Below are 16,625 nucleotides of genomic sequence, written 5' to 3'. Positions count from 1 at the left end.
ACTTTATGATCCCGCTCAGAGCATGCCCTCCAAACACCTCCAGCACTGTCAGGCTGATTTGTCCGCTTTTAAGCCATGGTGATTCTGATACCTTGGTGGATCTTAGCTATCTGCAGGAGACATAGGGACAACCTCTGACTCCTGGGCTCCTTGCTGATTTTCATGGCTCCCTGGCAGCCGGACTCCAATGACACTTTTATGCCCCCACCTGCAGCAGAACTTGGCTATCCCATAAAGGAGTTTTCCCCTGGGGATTGGGGCGGGGTGGGGAGCTGTACTGGTAAGTTTATATATATTACCTTTTTCTACAGAATCCCAACACTTGTCAAGGCAATCCCATCCCTCTGAGCTATCTCTACCCATGTCAATAATGAAAGATGGACATAATAACCATCTACATGTAGCTGGAAACTTAATTAGTAGGAGCGGAAGAGAACTGTTGAATACAAGGGGTTATAGCTTTGAACAATGGGATAAAATAGGAACAAGAAAATTTAGGCATAACACCAACTTTTGGTACTGAATCCATGAATACTCCAGGGCTGGAGCACCCTAGGGAAAAAAAATAGTGGGTGTTGAGCACGCATCATCAGGCCTCTGATCAGCACTTCCTGCCCTCTGGGAGTGAGGATGCACGCAGGGGAGGGAAGGAGAAGAGTGGGGGAGGAGCAGGATGGGAAGAGGTAGGGCAGGATGCAGCGTTGGAGGAAGAGCTGGAATGGGGGTGGGGTACACTAGAAATCATCATTTCTGTGGGGGAGCTGTATTAATTTGTAGGCTAGTTTCCTATTGATACATTTAATATGAGCTGGGACAAAGTGTTAGAAAAGATACTGAAAGGAACTGTTCTGCACTGGCCAGGGAGTGAACTAGATGGCCTACTGATTTTTCAGCTGCCCCCTGGTGAAATCTGTCTTCTTTACTGGGTATTTGTGGAGACAAAGAAGCGAAGTCAAAACAGGAATGTGGAATATAACAGTGTCACATCACAGTGTATTAATAATCATGTTTGAAAATAGACTCAAAATATACTCACTGTGCCAATATAAAAGCATCGTCTATCAAATGCAGCCTGTTGACAACTGGAATAGCCTGCAGAAAGTATTCATGCAGTGTTAGTGGAGCAAACATCATTTTGAGGAAAACATATTTAGTTCTGTTTTAAAAGGCTAAAGAGTTTTCTCAAGCCAAACTTTACAGACATCACTGGAAGTTTTGCCTGAGTGCGGATGTCAGGATTTGGTCCTATATTTTGAGCTGAAATAATTTATTCCACGTAACTTCAAGAGTAATTTTTTCTGTGTACCTAGGCTGAAGAAACGGCTGCATCTGGTCCCCATTTACAGCTAATGAACTGCTAACCTTGAAAAATCCTCTTAAATATGTGCAATACTGCAAATTAAAATACAGAAGCTCTACAAGATCTAAAATAAATTGATTTCCTCAACTTGACACTGACTTTTCTCCTTTTCAGACTCCAATTCAAAATCAAGTACTCATACCTGTCCAAATGAGAGCATCTTGTATTTATTCTGAATTTTGAGTTGTTCTGGCTGCAGGAGATCTTAGGCAGAACTCCAGTTAGCAATTCTGTTCTCCATTGAATAAATCTACAGTTTGATCCCTGCATTATATTATGTGGAAGGCAAAGATTATTTATGTTATAATCAGAATATGTAAAATAACTACAGGCTTCTAGTACAAAACAAATATATAGCCAGCAGATGTAGAAAATATATCTATCCTACCATCATTTCTGCATATTATGCAAATTCTGCACCCCGGATGCAGAGCAGAAGTACAGCTTCTACATTTGTATTTTTCCTTCCTACTTCTATTTATATGAGTAGCTTGTAGATATTTAAAGGTTGTAATATCTCTTCGTGTAAGCTTGATTGGAAAATTTTGTGGGCTAACCCTGTATAATGGAATCAAACTGCAAATTTCTTTCATATTGTTTCTTTGGCAGAGTTTCTCCAACAACTTCAGAAGTTTCATGGCAGTGGGGTGGGGAAAGGTGGTCCAAGGAATCTTTGGACTCCCTGCAATCCAAGTGAACCTAACATTTATAAGAGTCCAGATCTATCTGTGTCAAAATCCATTCGTCTAGTGTAAACTCTCTCTCCTGCTGCCTGCGTAGAAGTATGGCTCTGTCAAGTTCCCAGAGATTCTCTTACTGACAAAAGCCAGTGAAGAATTCAAAGCATAAACTGGCAGCCCACCTACGTTTATCCCAGCATTCAGAATTTGCTTGATCAGGAAATCTATACATGTTTGAAGGAAAGAAATAAAATGCAGGTAGAGAGGCTATACTTTCAGCCCTGCTGTCTCCAAGCTTGCCACGCCCATGGACTGCAAATTTTACAGAGTAGTTTCCATAAAGTTAACAAAGAAACACCAAAAGCAGGCATTACCCCCTTTCCATGCCTCTCCATTCCTCCGCCAATATTGGCCATTTTTTCCAATACTTAGTAGCAGAAGCAGAGGGGTCAATTTGGCCCTATTTAACTATTTAAGTGGCCTTGGCCTTTACGTTTTCTAAACTTAGTTATTAAAAGCAGTCCATTTGGGTTAAGCTACTTCATACAACTGAACTGAGACAGAATGTAAAGGTGCCTTAAAGTTCATCTCTATGCCCCCTTTATCCTGAGCCCAAGTTGTGCTTAGCCACTTCCCCGATGTAAGCTAGAGCAGTGTTTCTAACCTTTTTTTTTTTTAATAAAGTACCCTTTAAAAAAATTATAAGTACTCCCAGCCTTCTCTCATATTCCCCTATGGGTACGCATGCCACCTATTGAAAAACACAGTCCTACACTAAACTGCGGTCTTGAAAAAAGTACCATTCAACCTTTCCAGATTACTGTACCCTTTCCAGGAGTCAGATTTCTTTTGCATACCACCAAGTTACTCCTCACTTAAAAACTACTTACAAAAATATGCAAAAATATCACAGAAGACTTACAGTGATTACAGCGGATAAGCGATTACAGTGGATGAGAGACTGGCTATGATTCAACAGCATGCTTTTGCAGCCAAGAAGCTAATGGCTTATTGGGATGCATTAGGAGAAGCATTTCCAGCAGATCTACAGAAGTCATTATTCCCCTCAATTCAGCACTAATGAGACCACATCTGAAGTACTGCATTCAGTTCTGGGTCCCCCAATATAGAAACGATGTGGATACACTGGAGCAGGTTCAGCGGAGGGCAACATAAAATGCTCAGGCGCTGGAGCACATGGCCTATGAGGAGAGGCTCAAGGGTTTGGGCTTATTTAGTTTGCAGAAGGGAAGAGTGAAGGGCAATTTGATAGCAGCCTTCAACTTCCTGAAGGGGGGCTCTAAAGAGGATGGAGAGAGGCTGTTCTCAGTAGTGATGGATGGCAGAACACAGAGCAATGGTCTCAAGTTACAGAGAGGGAGGTGTAGGTCGGCTATTAGGAAAAACTATTTCACCAGGAGAGTGGTGAAGCACTGGAATGCGTTAATTAGAGAGGTGGCAGAATCCCTAGAGGTTTTTAAGTGCTGGCTTGACAAAGTCTTGGCTGGGACGATTTAGTTAGGGTTGATCCTGGTTTAGGCAGGGGGCTGGACTCAACCTCCTCAGGTCCCTTCCAGCTCTAGGATCCTATGATTCTAAGGCTACTAACGAAAACCTGCTGACTTTCTACCATCTTATTTCAAATATTGTACTTAAATTTCAGCGTAAAGCATATGATGCAGTAAAAACAAGTCATTGTCTGAATGAACTTTTAGACTGACCTGACTTTACAAATTTTTTTTACGTACCCTGTTATAAAACTAGGCAAATATCTAGAGGTGTTGATGTATCTCTTAGAAGACCTCAGTGTACCCCCAAGGGTACATGTACTCCTGGTTGAGAAACACTGAGCTAGAGCAACATGAAACTGCTCTAAATCATACTGGCTGTCAACTGTCTCAAGATGCTGAAATGACAACCAGGGATTAGCACAACGTTGGTAAAAATGGCTGAAAAAAGGAATTTTTCTCTACAAAAACAACCCTGAAATTTCTTGTGGAGAGAAAGCATTCTGAAAATAATTCCATTTTGGAAGAACTCCAGTTTTTCAGCTTCTTCCCTGTAACACAACTCCCAGGGCTATTGCGCCTCTGAGCTGCCCAAGTCTTCCAAGAGCTCTGCAGACTCTGGAGGCCTCTGTTGATGGAGTCAAGGAGATTTTCATTAGAAGTTTTGATGGACTCAATGCATTCCAGTGGAATGATTCAATTGTGTTGAATCAGCATTTGCTGATGGAAAGGTATTCTATTGGCATGTTTTTTATCAACTCTAAGTGCAGGTGATTCCCAGCAACATGCAGACACTGAAGGCTTTGCAATAGCTTGAAGTCATGGAACAATCTTCTTACGCTTGGAGAGCCTTACCCGGCGGGTATGATGACAGCTTTACGGGTAGAATCTGCTCCTAGCTTAATCTTTTCAGTACACACTTGTAATGGAAAGCAGTTTTTGTCTCACTTTTGGTCCTACTAAAGTCAAAGTGAATTTTGTCAAAAACTTTAATGGGCAGAGATTTGTCCTCTTTGCCCGTGAGGCACTAGCTTTCAATTGTCAGTTGAAGTAACCACTGGTAATGATTGCAATAAGAAATAGATTATATGGAATTTCTTTCAGTCATTGATAAACAAGGTATCTTACCTTTGGGTCTCTTTCAAGCAGTTGAGCTAATCTCTTCAAATATAATGGATCATAATTAACTCTGTAGTACCCGGTTGAATTCATATTTAGCAAGATCCAGTCTTGTTCTGCATCTGATATTTGCATTTCAGGAAATATTTCTGTGGGAACATATGAAAATGCAAGGCTATGTCATTACCAATTACTAATGCAGATATGAAAAATGCAATACACTGCTTTGAAATATGGGTCAGTTGTAATCTGAGATATGTGCGTGTGCATCATCAATATAAATATATCAATACTATGCATGAGGCAAAAGAGCTGAGCCAATTTCACAAGATTTTATGAGAGGCAAACTCAGACTGTGTCCAGCCTCTGATCCAGTAAAGTGGGGGAAGGACACATGAGATCCCCCAACCCCCATCATGCACAATTGCACTGCGGTCTATAGAACACAAAATCTTATCCCATTAAGGCACTGTGCAAAGCAGGCAGGGTGGAGGCTCCTGCATTGACTATAGGAACAGGCTGGAGGGTGGTGCAGTCGAATGAATGATTCAGCCTCCTAATGGATGGAGAGTTGCATGTGTGCCAAGACCGCTGGGAGAAACTATGCCCACATGAGGCCCAATACATCCTGGAGTTTTCCTTGGCGCAGTGTGCCTCTACACTGCCTCCACAGTGGGCCTCTATTTTCAGGACATAAAATGGCCCAGAGTTCCTTCAGTTAGAATTGTCTCCCCACCAGCCTTCAGATAAATCTAAACACTTGTGAGAGCAGCAGAATAGGTAAGCTTACGCAATGGTAGCAAACATCCCACTAAATTTTATTGTAAGTGCAGAGCCCAGTCCTTCTGTTCTTACACAGTCTGATCACTCATTCAGGGCCTGATTCTGCTATGCTTACTCAACTGGGTCGTCTCTAGACTAGGAAAAAAGTTTGCTTTAAAACTGAGTTACCTAAACTTTAGTCAGCTAGCCAGAACCCAGGGTAGACCTTGAGCTGCTAAAAAAAATTTTAATAGATATTAAATCCACACCTACATCAGTTGCATCAAATGTCTAATCTGCAGTTAAACAAAACCAAAACAACAACAAAATCCAATCCTTTTACTCAGTCTATATAATTTATGCTCCTGGAGTAACACAAATAGTATCAGAAAAAGTCCTACGTCCTAGGAATAAAAACTGCAGAATTGGGTTTTAAATGGGTATTTTGAGTGAGTGGGGATCCAGGGTTGAGCCCTAAATAGTATTACTTCAGTAAAACACAAAGGGAAGAAAGAAATATGTGAACGATATTAGCAACAGGTTCCTAAGTCATGTAAGTGCTTTTAAAAGGTTTATTTCCAAGTCATGGTTATTCCTCTACAGCAAACTGTTCTACAATTAACGTTGAAACTGTGCTTCAGTCCCAAACCCTTCGTTTCACTTGTGTAAACCCAGAGAACGCTCTAACTATCAGCCACCTCAGCAACTGCTTAGGGCTGTAGTCCCTCTATCATGACAGAGTAGTGGCTGAGGCTAGGTCTACACTGGCCGCAGAAGATCATACCCTTAGGTTCGATTTTCCGGGGCGCTATTTCACACATACATGAAATGGTGTATTCCAGGATCAGTGTTGAGCCCAGAACTCCTGGTGAACTGCAAGGATTAAGGAATGTCAGTGGGAGGAGCGGCCCCATCGGCATTCTACAGTGAGGTCAGGGTCCAATGTTGAGAGCTGCAAAATCGATTTTAGGTACGCAAATGACATACCTAAAATGCATCGCAGCCGTCAACATTCCCAGTAAGTGTAGATTAGCCTGAGTCATATTTCAGGAGAAGTGTGACTTCATGTGTCAGGTTGTATCAACACTTGCTCAAATTTGCCCCCTCCTCTGTTCTGACAGGGGTTGTCTGGGCCCAGGACTGTTCCTACCCATATGCAAAACACGAAACTGTGTGGAGCTCCACAAAATTTGGGGCACCAAATTGCCCCACTAGGCCCACAGGCTGTGCCTGGCTCCCCTGCTTCCCAGACAGTGGTGAGCACATGGGCTAGAGGATTCAGGAGGAGCAAGGGGCATCTGCACAGCCAGTGGCTGAAAAGAAGCAGCATTTACCCCTTCAAAGTGCTGCTTCTCTCCAATCTGGCTGCACGGCCACACTCTGCTCCTCCTGAGTCCTCCGACCCATGCTCATATTACTCGCTGTTGCCCACGCCTCCTCCCTGCTCTCCTGAAGCTGCAGGTGAGCCTTCCTCTCTGCTGCTCCATGGTTAACACCCATCGTGGACCGGATGCACCACATGCCATTGCAGCAAACTGCATCTGGGCCGGATGACTTAGCATCCCTAGCTCTTGCCTGTCCCCCTAGCTTCTGCCCCCATGTGCTCCCCCTGCAAGATGGGATGGTGTGCCACTGCTAGACTGCATAGGGCATCAGTCCTGATAGGGACGGCTGTGGCTGGATCTAGGACAGCAAGCTGTGGCTGCTGCCTCACCTGTTCCCCAGAAACACTTTTGAGATGGATTTTTTATCGTTGGTCTCATCAGAAGTGATTTCTATTTTAGGGGAATAAGTACTGGAAAAATGTAATGAAAATTAATGTAGCTATTTGAGTGATCTGTGCAAAAAAAGTGTTTTAAAGAAAATCTTCTAAGAAAACATTCAGTTGCTTTCTTTTGTTCTTGGGTATACCAAATCAGAAAGGGCTTTGTTTTAAACTTTAGATTTGGTGTTTACGTAGCCTTGAATGAGGCCTATTGACTTTGATAAATTTGAAGATATTTGTTTTTTTTCAATACAAGTTACAGTATTTTTATGTTGTATTGCATATGTGCAGTATTTATTTTCTTCAGATAGATGAGACAAATATTAATACATGGGGATTTTGACCATGGCTGCACATAAGTGAGTGCATGACAGGGTGATGGATGAGAAAGTGGATCCTTCCTTTCATACTACAAGTTTAGTCCATATTTCAGTCCACAAGTTTCTTTCATCCTACAAGAAGTTTAGTCCATATGCCTGATTTTTTTTCCAGGCATGAGAGGCTGCCGACAAAACAGGGGTTTCACTGGCAGAACCACATTTATACTGCTTTCTTCCTGCCAGCAGCAGCCTCTGTTGATGAGTAAATATGCAAAGGAGGGGTCATTTGCATTTTCAAGGCCACTCATTTGCATACTGCTGCTGGCAGTTTAGGTCAGTGTAACCCATAGCCAAAGAGGTTACTGTAAAACAGTTATTTGAAGATGCACGTTCCAGCCTCATATAGATGGACTTAAGTGTAGAATGAAGGATGTTTCTAGAACCTTAATTCAAAATTTTCAACTCTTCTAACGTTTAGGTTATTCAAAGTGCAATAATATAATAAAACTTCTTTTTGTTTAAAGAAGCAGTGATGATAATTTTGTCTCTGTCCAAATGTAGTTGTTCATTGAAGAATAGCAAAATAAACAGGAACTAAATCTTTTTATGACTGAGGATGCAGCGGCATTTTTAAGATTAATTTTAATTGTGCCTCAGCTTGAAAATTATATAAACAAATTAAATTATGCACCATTGAAACTGCACATTTTCAGGTTGCTTAGATGTACTAATGTGGCATTTCGAGTTACACCCTACAATTATTTACAGTATTTAGGGGTCGTGTCCCTTTGATAATGGCCAAATCCTGAAGTTCTCCCTCAGTCCAAGAAAAACTCCCACAGAAGTTAATGGAAGCAGCCTGACTAAGGAACGAATAAAACCTGAATAAGGACCTCAGAGTTTGTCCCCCTGTACAAAATGGCAGATTTCAAGTTATGGCGACTTAATTCATTTGTCATTTCTGCTACGTGATTTTAACAGTACTTTTTGGTTACAGTAAAAGATTTTTGCACATCACTTAAACGTACTTGTTTTAAATGAGTGATAACTTAAGCAGATTAATGTGGACTTTTTTGTACTGAGTGTTTAATCCTTTCTTATCTAATTCAAATATAGCTCATACTATATGTATAAAAGCTTATAGGTTTCTTATTGTACGTATGAACAAAAACATTACTTACTGTTACTTTTATCTAGCCAGACTAAGGGTTGTGTAGATCCATTTCTTATCCAAGAAATAGGAACAATCCATGTGTTACTTAACAACAAAAAAAAGCGGGGGAGGATGGTTTAATTAATTTGTATAGTTAAGGAAGCAAGTTATAAACTGATGTACTGATGTTGAATAAGACTGCAAGTGATGTCTGAAAATCCCAGCTGTCCCTTTCCCCTCTCTGATGCGCTGTGCCTTTGCAGATGTTGATACTTAAGCTGGGACCACTCTTGATCTCACAAAGGGGAATCTGGCATTAAGTTCAATAAAGCCAAAATTTGGCCTACAATCCTTTGACTGATCCTCAGATGCCAGAATCTTTCTCTGGGGATTACTTTCCTTCTTTTAGCAGTTATTTTATTCTCCTACATTCTTTCCTTTCATTATTATTCATCGCCTTTGATGCACCTGCAAAACACCTTTATCAGAAACATTTTTGCCAAAAAGAGTTCTGCTCAGACAAGAGACCCCAGGTGCTCACTTAGCACCACAACCTTCTGCACCAGGGCACAGAAGCTACCACTTCTTGGTTAAAGATCTTGGTCTCTGCGTCTGCCTTTGGCAGGCACAAATGGCCTTGCACAGTTGTTACCCAGGGGAAGTCGTCTCTGGGAAAAGGGAATCATATGCAATATTACTTCAAACTTGTCCCTCAAATGAATTTCATTTGACAAGTTGGGGAGGTGGGGGGAAGGGGGCGGAAGATGGCTTTTCAAAACATAAGGTGCTAATGCAACATTTTTCTGCAATAAAAGATAAGCTTATAAACTATTGCTAAAAATATGAATTAAACGTACTTGTGAGCAGTATTGTTTTTTGTCCTTTTATTATAAAATTGCTCCTGACTGATGATGCCAGTAGACAGATTTAATGTTAAAACTGGAAATCCATTTTGACATGTCCAGGAATCCATTATATTTTTTACTGATGCCGGTAACTGAACTTCATTCTGTGTATCTACAACCTTCAAGAAAGAGCTGAATTAGAAACATTTATAAAAAATGTATTTATACTGGACCCAGCAACACTCTGAGGATGTGGTAATGTATTCAGGAAATTATAACTGCTTAGTCTACATTCATGTTCATTTTATACTGAGTATTGTTGCAAGCAACCAAACAACCATTATCCTCACTATCCCATCGAGGACACTATATGGAAATCTAAAGTATTGAAATGACATTGCTAATTCTTGTAACTTGATTCTTTACCTTTGTCTTGTTCAATATATCTGCACCTTTGGGTGATTAATGATAAACATAATGTTCGATGGAGTGTTTATTCAATTTATGTAAAGCACCAAGACTGTAAAAAAACCTCGCCAATTAAAATGACGTAACACCTGGTGATTGATTCTGGGCTGAGTTTGCAACTAGTGGGAACTGTCGTAACTCAGCTGATTTCAGCACTTAACGACTTATGCCCCATAAGACTCTGGCCCTCAGTTATTAAGGTAAGACTCCATTCTAGCAGGCCTCCTTCTCAGAGCGGCTCTGGCAGCGCTCTCCCCACTTCCCCGCCCGGCTCTGGAGGCTGTCGTCGCTTAAACAACAACTACCAAACCTAAATTCTGTTTTAACTGTAGGCTTTGTTTAAGTGGCAGCAGCCTCCAGAGCCCCAAGTGGAGTCAGCAGCAGCAGCACTTGGAGCTGCAACTGGCTCCTTAAAGAGTCTCATGTAGCTCCGGAGCCACAGGTTGCTGACCCCGATCCAGGATATTAAAGTAATTAAAGAGGTAAAGAAGTGGCTGAAGTAATATCTTTTATTGGACTGCCTTCTGCTGGTGAGACAAAAAAAGCTGAGGGTGAGGAATTATTACTACAACTTATACTTAGACCCCTGTGCCCAGCTTTCTCTTCCCCTTTTTCCTTTACGGCTGGAGAAGTGTTAGAGGCACTTTACCATGAATGCTCCCTTAAAATATGTGTTTACTACTTATGATCAAAAAATATGCTTCACCATGTATTTACGTGTGAAACTCCACGGCTATGTTTACATTACAGAGACCTTTCAAAAGGAGCTTTTTTGGAAGATCTCTTCTGAGAGAACTTCTTTCGAAAGAGTGTGTCCACACACAAAAAAAGCAGATCAAAAGAGTGATCTGCTCTTTCAGAAGACAGCATCCACACAGCTCCTGCTCTTAAGAAAGAACAGGCCAGGGATCGAAAATGAAGACTGTTCTTTTGAAAGAAAGACCCTGTGGGGCATCTACATATGTTTTCTTTTGAAAGAAGCTTCCAAAAGGGGCTACTCTTCCTGAAATGGGAAAGACTGATTTTGAAAGAGGCACCACATTCTTCCAATTTACTTTTGAAAAAATGCTTGTTGTGTGCAGATGCTCCATGGGGTCTTTAGAAAGATCCCCCTCTTTCAAAAAATCTTTTGAAGTGTTAGAGGCACTTTTGAAAAAATCTTCTGAAAGAAATTGCTAATGTAGACACAGCCCATGTCAGCTTGTCTCTCTCATCCACAGCAATAAATCAATTTCCGAGCTTGCTGCCATCGATATCAGCAAAAGGAGAAGAGCAACTGGTGTTGATGGGAGAACAACCTCCATCAACCTTACCACATGGAAGGCACTGCAGTAGGTATGTCGACTTCAGCTGTACAATTTGCATAGCTCAAGTAGACTGATGGTAAGTGTAGACAAGGCCTTAGAAAAGTTTCTAAGCAGCCAAGGGAAGATGACAAAATTTGTTCAGAGAAATAATAATCTCCGCAGGTTTGTGCATGCAGAGGCAAGCAACTGTACATGCACAGACCTCCTCTCTGGCCCTTTCGGGTATGTCTGCACTGTAATTAAAAGCACGTAGCTGACCCTTTCCTGCCCTGCAAAGGCTTGAGCTAACAGACAGTATAACTGTGGTGTGGACATTCAGGCTCAGATAGATGCCCAGATTCTAGAACACTCAGAGCTCCAGACCCAATGTTCATATCACAATAAACAGTCCCCTAGCTTGAGCCCCACAAGCCAAAGTCAGCTGGCATGGGTAGTCATGCCATAACCCTTCAGCTCTCACATCACACGTCCTGCCACAGAAGTTCTACAAAGTGAGTTTGGTGCACAGGAGGCTGGAGGAACAAGGCTAGGAATAAATAAATTCCACTTCAAAGATCTACAGTTGATATATGCCCACAATTTGGCCCATCCCAGCCATTAAAACAAAAGTACTCACAAGACATGATAAGTACCATTTGTATGTGAGTCCACAGATCATCTTGGCTAACACTTGCAAAGGAAAATGCTTTCAGGTAAGACTGCAATGAAACAAATATAATCATCAAACTTCATTAAGGTTTAATGAAAAAAAATCAGAAACAAAGAATCTCATTCCTTTTCACTGTTATTTCCAAATGGCTAAAACCAGATGAAGAAGTTTAGTTTTCTAAACTCACATTGAGTGCTTTGAAAAACAGTTTCTCAGTCAGAAAGCTGGAAAGCATCCAGATAATGGCGGCCCCCTAAGGAACAAATAATATGTTTGAATGTATATTTAAATAAACTTTGATATTCAAGCCATATTTTTCATACATGATACTGATCATTTCTTCTTTGACTTTGACATTTAGGATTGATTGCAAATGCATTTATATTTACTGTTTTCTGCAGATGAATACTTTTGCAACCCACAATAGATCTGTGTTCATAACTAAACAAATGGAAACTAAACCTTAGAAAAAAAGATAATGAAACTATTGTACATTTTGCAATAAAATATTTTGTTAATTCTTTTAAATTTGTGTTTTACAAAATTGTTGGAAAGTACATGAAAAACAAAATACTTGATTTTCTTTTTTACCTTGCTATAAGTGATGGTATCAAATAGGCTAAGTAATGACAATGTTCCTTTGATCTCTTCTTCTCTCATTGATAATGACCGAGCTTCTATGTCTTTATCTTCCCTTAAGACAGGTTGTAATGTGTGATAGTAGAAGATTTTGTTCTGAAAATTAAAAAGATAGACTCCCATTTCAAGTAATACCAATTGTACAAACCACTCATTCTACGTACAATCCAAAATACAAGCTTAAATTTTCTTTTCTGTTCAAAAAGGAATTTTGATTCATAACAGTAAACCAGTGTCACTTCTCCTCCCCTTCACCCCCAAAAGAAGCAAATTTTCCATAGAATAAATAGGGCAGTGGGCCTGATCCTGCAAATACTCCACAGGTAGAACCGATTGAAAGCAGTGAGTGTTCTGTACACAGAACGATGCCAGGCTTGGGTGTCAGGAAGAGCCCTAAAGTTTTATGAATTAAGAAAAAATGCAAACATTGTTAAATGCAACAGAAATTACAAACTGTAAAACTATTATATATTTACATTTTGGCTGCATCTACACTAGCAAGTTCTTTTGGAAAAGCCAGGCCTTTTTCGAAGAAACGTGAGGAGCATCTACACACAAAATGCGCTCTTTCAATCTGCAATCAAAAGAATGCAGCCTTTTTTCCAGTGGACCTCCTCCTCTCCCAGATGAGGAAGAGTGCCTTTTTCTGAAAGATTCTTTTGAAAAATGCGTGCATAGATGCTCTGCGTACCCTTCTTTCGAAAGAGCGGTCCTCATGGCACCGGATTTTTCGATCCCTGGCCTGTTCTTTCAAAAGAGCAGGGGATGCGTGGACACTCTCAATCAAAAGAGCAGATTGATCTTTCAATCCACTTCCTTTGTGTGCAAATGCGATCTTGCAAAAGAAGGTTTTTGGAGGAGATCTACTGGAAGAACTTCTTTTGAAGGATTGCTGTAGTGTACATGCAGCCTTTGACTACAATAATTCCTGCTTCATATACCTGGCAAGACTCAGATTTAATGTTTTCTGTTTCCTGTGCTGAAAGACTAATAATACAATCGCTATCCAAAAGAGTTCATGTGTTTCAAATGTCACTGCATAGCAAATGTGGAGAGCCTGAGCCTCAGCTGGTGTACATCAGTTTAGTTCCCTTAATTTTAATGTCCTGCCCAAGTCCTGAAGATAAGTCTCAAACTCATGTAAGAAAAGAAGAAACTTAGGTTTATTCATTTCCTTTGAACATGTATTTGTCATTTTTAAAGACATTTGTAGGTTCGGCTACTCACTGGGGTCTGCATGCTGATTTTTTGTTTTTTATTTAATGTGGTTTTAAAACACTGCAGGTCTCTTTGAGCAGCTGCATTACCAAAGAGGAAGAGACAGGTTTTTAAGATGTGCCAATGTACTTATTTGCAATTTATTTTGCAAACAATTTTGGGACCCAAATTTTGAAATGTTGCAGATGCTACAGCTGCTGGTAATTTTTTATGTGCATTTGAAATGCCGGTTGAAAACCGTTAGTGCTTGAACCTGTCATTACCTGATTCCAGACACAAACTTGTAGCAGCACACATGAAGTTAAGTGCTCTGATTTGCCATGTATTTTGTGTTACAAAGTTACAGACATTGACTTTTACAGGGACAAACTTCTTCTATAAGAAAAGAGGCAAAGACTTCATTATTAAAACTTAGCACTTTATACATTTCTGTCATATCAAGTTCTGCTTCATAAAGAACAGGTAATTTGTTGTGGAAGTCCACAGTTACGCAGTAGCAGAGTCCATGGCTTAAAATCTGATTTGAATCTCCCAAGAAAGTATTTGGCACGTCTGTAGTAATTTCCTGTTCAGCAAAATACTTAAGTGGTTGCTTAACATTAAGCACAAGCTTAAAGAGCAAGTGATAATTTTGGTTTATCATCCCAAGCAGAGAAACGTGAGTCTCAAATGTAAGGAATTTACATATACATTATCAGCTGTGGAATCATTCACATCCATAATTCTAAACTAGGAGAGAGAGAATTACATTCATTGTATCACAGTTTACCTAGTCAAGCAACAGCTTCACAGGAATTTTCTATCTGAACAGTTCCACTGCATACAATAATGAAAAATACATAGCTCTGCATTTATGACAATCATGATTAATGTCATTGGATCAATGTGAATATGTAAGATGAATTGTAAAAGGTTATGTTCTATTAGCTGACATAATACAACATTGAGGCTGTGGCCACACTAGCCCCTCCTTTCAGAGGGGGCATGGTAATATGGCACTTTGGCAGATGCTAATGTGGGACTTTCATGAATATGCACTGCCTCTTTAGCATAATGGTGTCCGCAAGTGATTCGAAAGTGCTACTTTTGAAACACATGCTGCTCATGTAGTCAGGGGTCTGACCCCCTGATTTCAAAAGCCCCTTCTTCCCAAAACCAAATGGGGCACGCACGGCCACTATTATGCTAATGAGGGGCTGCAGCGCCTCATTAGCATCTGACGAAGTGCCACATCACCATGCCCCCCTCCGAAAGTAGGAGCTGGTGTGGCCAGTGAGTGTCTGAAATGTAATGAAAGATTATCACAAGCTGCATAGATATGTACAAGAACAGCACATAAAACCAAACCTACCTATATCAATTAGGTATAGTGAATACCATTTCAAAATGAATTTATTTTAAGACAGATTCAAAACAAACACCGAAATGTTGTGTGTGTACTGCTGAAAGAAGAGATGCAATTATGAGCCAATCTTTATCTCTATGTTATATACACAACATTAGAGATAGGTGAAATGTTTTGGCCAAAAAAATTTCCCCCAAACAAAGAAAAATGTAGATTTGGGTCAGTTGAAACATTTTTTGCACTCGTGCTGAATGTGCCAAATTATCTTGGTTAAAGAAATGTAAAAAAATTGAAATTGCAGTTAGAAAATATTGAAATGAAATGTGTCAATTTTTTATTCAAAATGACCTTTCAGTCAGAAATGTGTTTCAATTTTATTATTTATTTTTATTTCATCTTATTTATTTGTTCATATTTTATAAAGTAAAAAAAGAAAAGAACATAAATGAAACATTACATTTCAGATCAAATTAAATGGTTTGTTTGATCCTAAATTAATTTTATATTTACATTTTGGAATGGCCATATAATTGCAAAATCAGTTATTCAGATCTGCTCCATACACATCATCTATATTATTTTCATTTAAAGTTAAATTGGAGCTGACCATGAACCTATTAAAGTAAATAAGAAAGTTCCTACTGACTGTACCTTCCTGGGGCAGGATCAGGACAATACAGTAATGCCTCAATTAACGTGAGGGTTGCATTCCCACGCACCCTCACGTACCCTGAAATTCACCTAAGTTTTTCCCAGGCAGAACACATGTTCTGCAGCCGGGGGAGCAGCAGGTACACCCGGAGCTCTTTTTGAAATGCAGTGGATTGGGGCCATGGGAGGGGAGCAGGGGGTTAAGCCTGAGGTAGGTTAGAGCTGCATAGAGGACACAGGGGATGAGAGCCAGAGCCACACGGGAGGGTGTGAGCCAGAGCCATGGGGGGTTTGAACTGGGGCTGGGGGGTTTGAGCCAGAGCCACGTGTGGAGGTTGAGCTGGAGCTATGCTCAGTGATCTGGGCCACAGAGGATTGAACTGGGGTGGAGACGGCTGAGCCGGAGCTGCCCATGAAGGGTGGTGAGCTGGGCTGCGTGGCCAGGGGGGGTTTGCTGGAGCCACACAGAGGGGTGGTGAGCAGAGCCGTGCTCAGGTGGTGAGCTGGCAGGGGTTTTGAACCCGGTTGGGAGGTTGAACCAGAGTGGGTGGGGACTGCATGTGGGGGTTTGAACCAGAGTAGGGGGGGGGTTGAACTGGACCACATGTGGAGAGGTGGTGAGCTGGAGCCAGAGCTGGGTGTGAGGGTGGGGAGTGAGCAGGAACCATCTGCAGGTGGTGAGCAGAGCTGGTGGGGGTTCAGCTAGGGCTGCATGGGGCTGGGGAGGGTGGTTGAGCCAGGGCAGGGGGAGAGGGATTTTCAGTTGTGCTTTACGTGCCTTAAAGCAAGTTAATCGCAACTCGAAATCGCACGTTTTGAGGGTTTACTGTACTGTT

At 40.9% G+C, this 16,625-nt stretch overlaps 1 protein-coding gene across 1 annotated transcript in view; it reads right to left on the bottom strand.

The window, feature by feature from the left end:
* LVRN (laeverin) overlaps positions 1–16,625 on the bottom strand; it is a 61,899-nt gene that overhangs the window by 21,579 nt on the left and 23,695 nt on the right. Inside the window, exons 7-13 of the mRNA XM_074994116.1 lie at positions 12,528–12,671; positions 12,124–12,189; positions 11,920–11,985; positions 9,525–9,691; positions 8,696–8,772; positions 4,677–4,816; positions 1,037–1,092 (exon numbers count right to left, since the gene is read on the bottom strand). Coding sequence (XP_074850217.1) covers positions 1,037–1,092; positions 4,677–4,816; positions 8,696–8,772; positions 9,525–9,691; positions 11,920–11,985; positions 12,124–12,189; positions 12,528–12,671 — 716 coding nt within the window. The remainder of the gene's footprint in view (positions 1–1,036; positions 1,093–4,676; positions 4,817–8,695; positions 8,773–9,524; positions 9,692–11,919; positions 11,986–12,123; positions 12,190–12,527; positions 12,672–16,625) is intronic.

Source organism: Carettochelys insculpta, chromosome 5 (assembly GCF_033958435.1).
Source record: "Carettochelys insculpta isolate YL-2023 chromosome 5, ASM3395843v1, whole genome shotgun sequence".
Taxonomy (NCBI): Eukaryota; Metazoa; Chordata; order Testudines; family Carettochelyidae; genus Carettochelys; species Carettochelys insculpta.
Note: the sequence above shows the minus strand (reverse complement) of the source record. Positions and strands in the feature narration are given on the sequence as shown.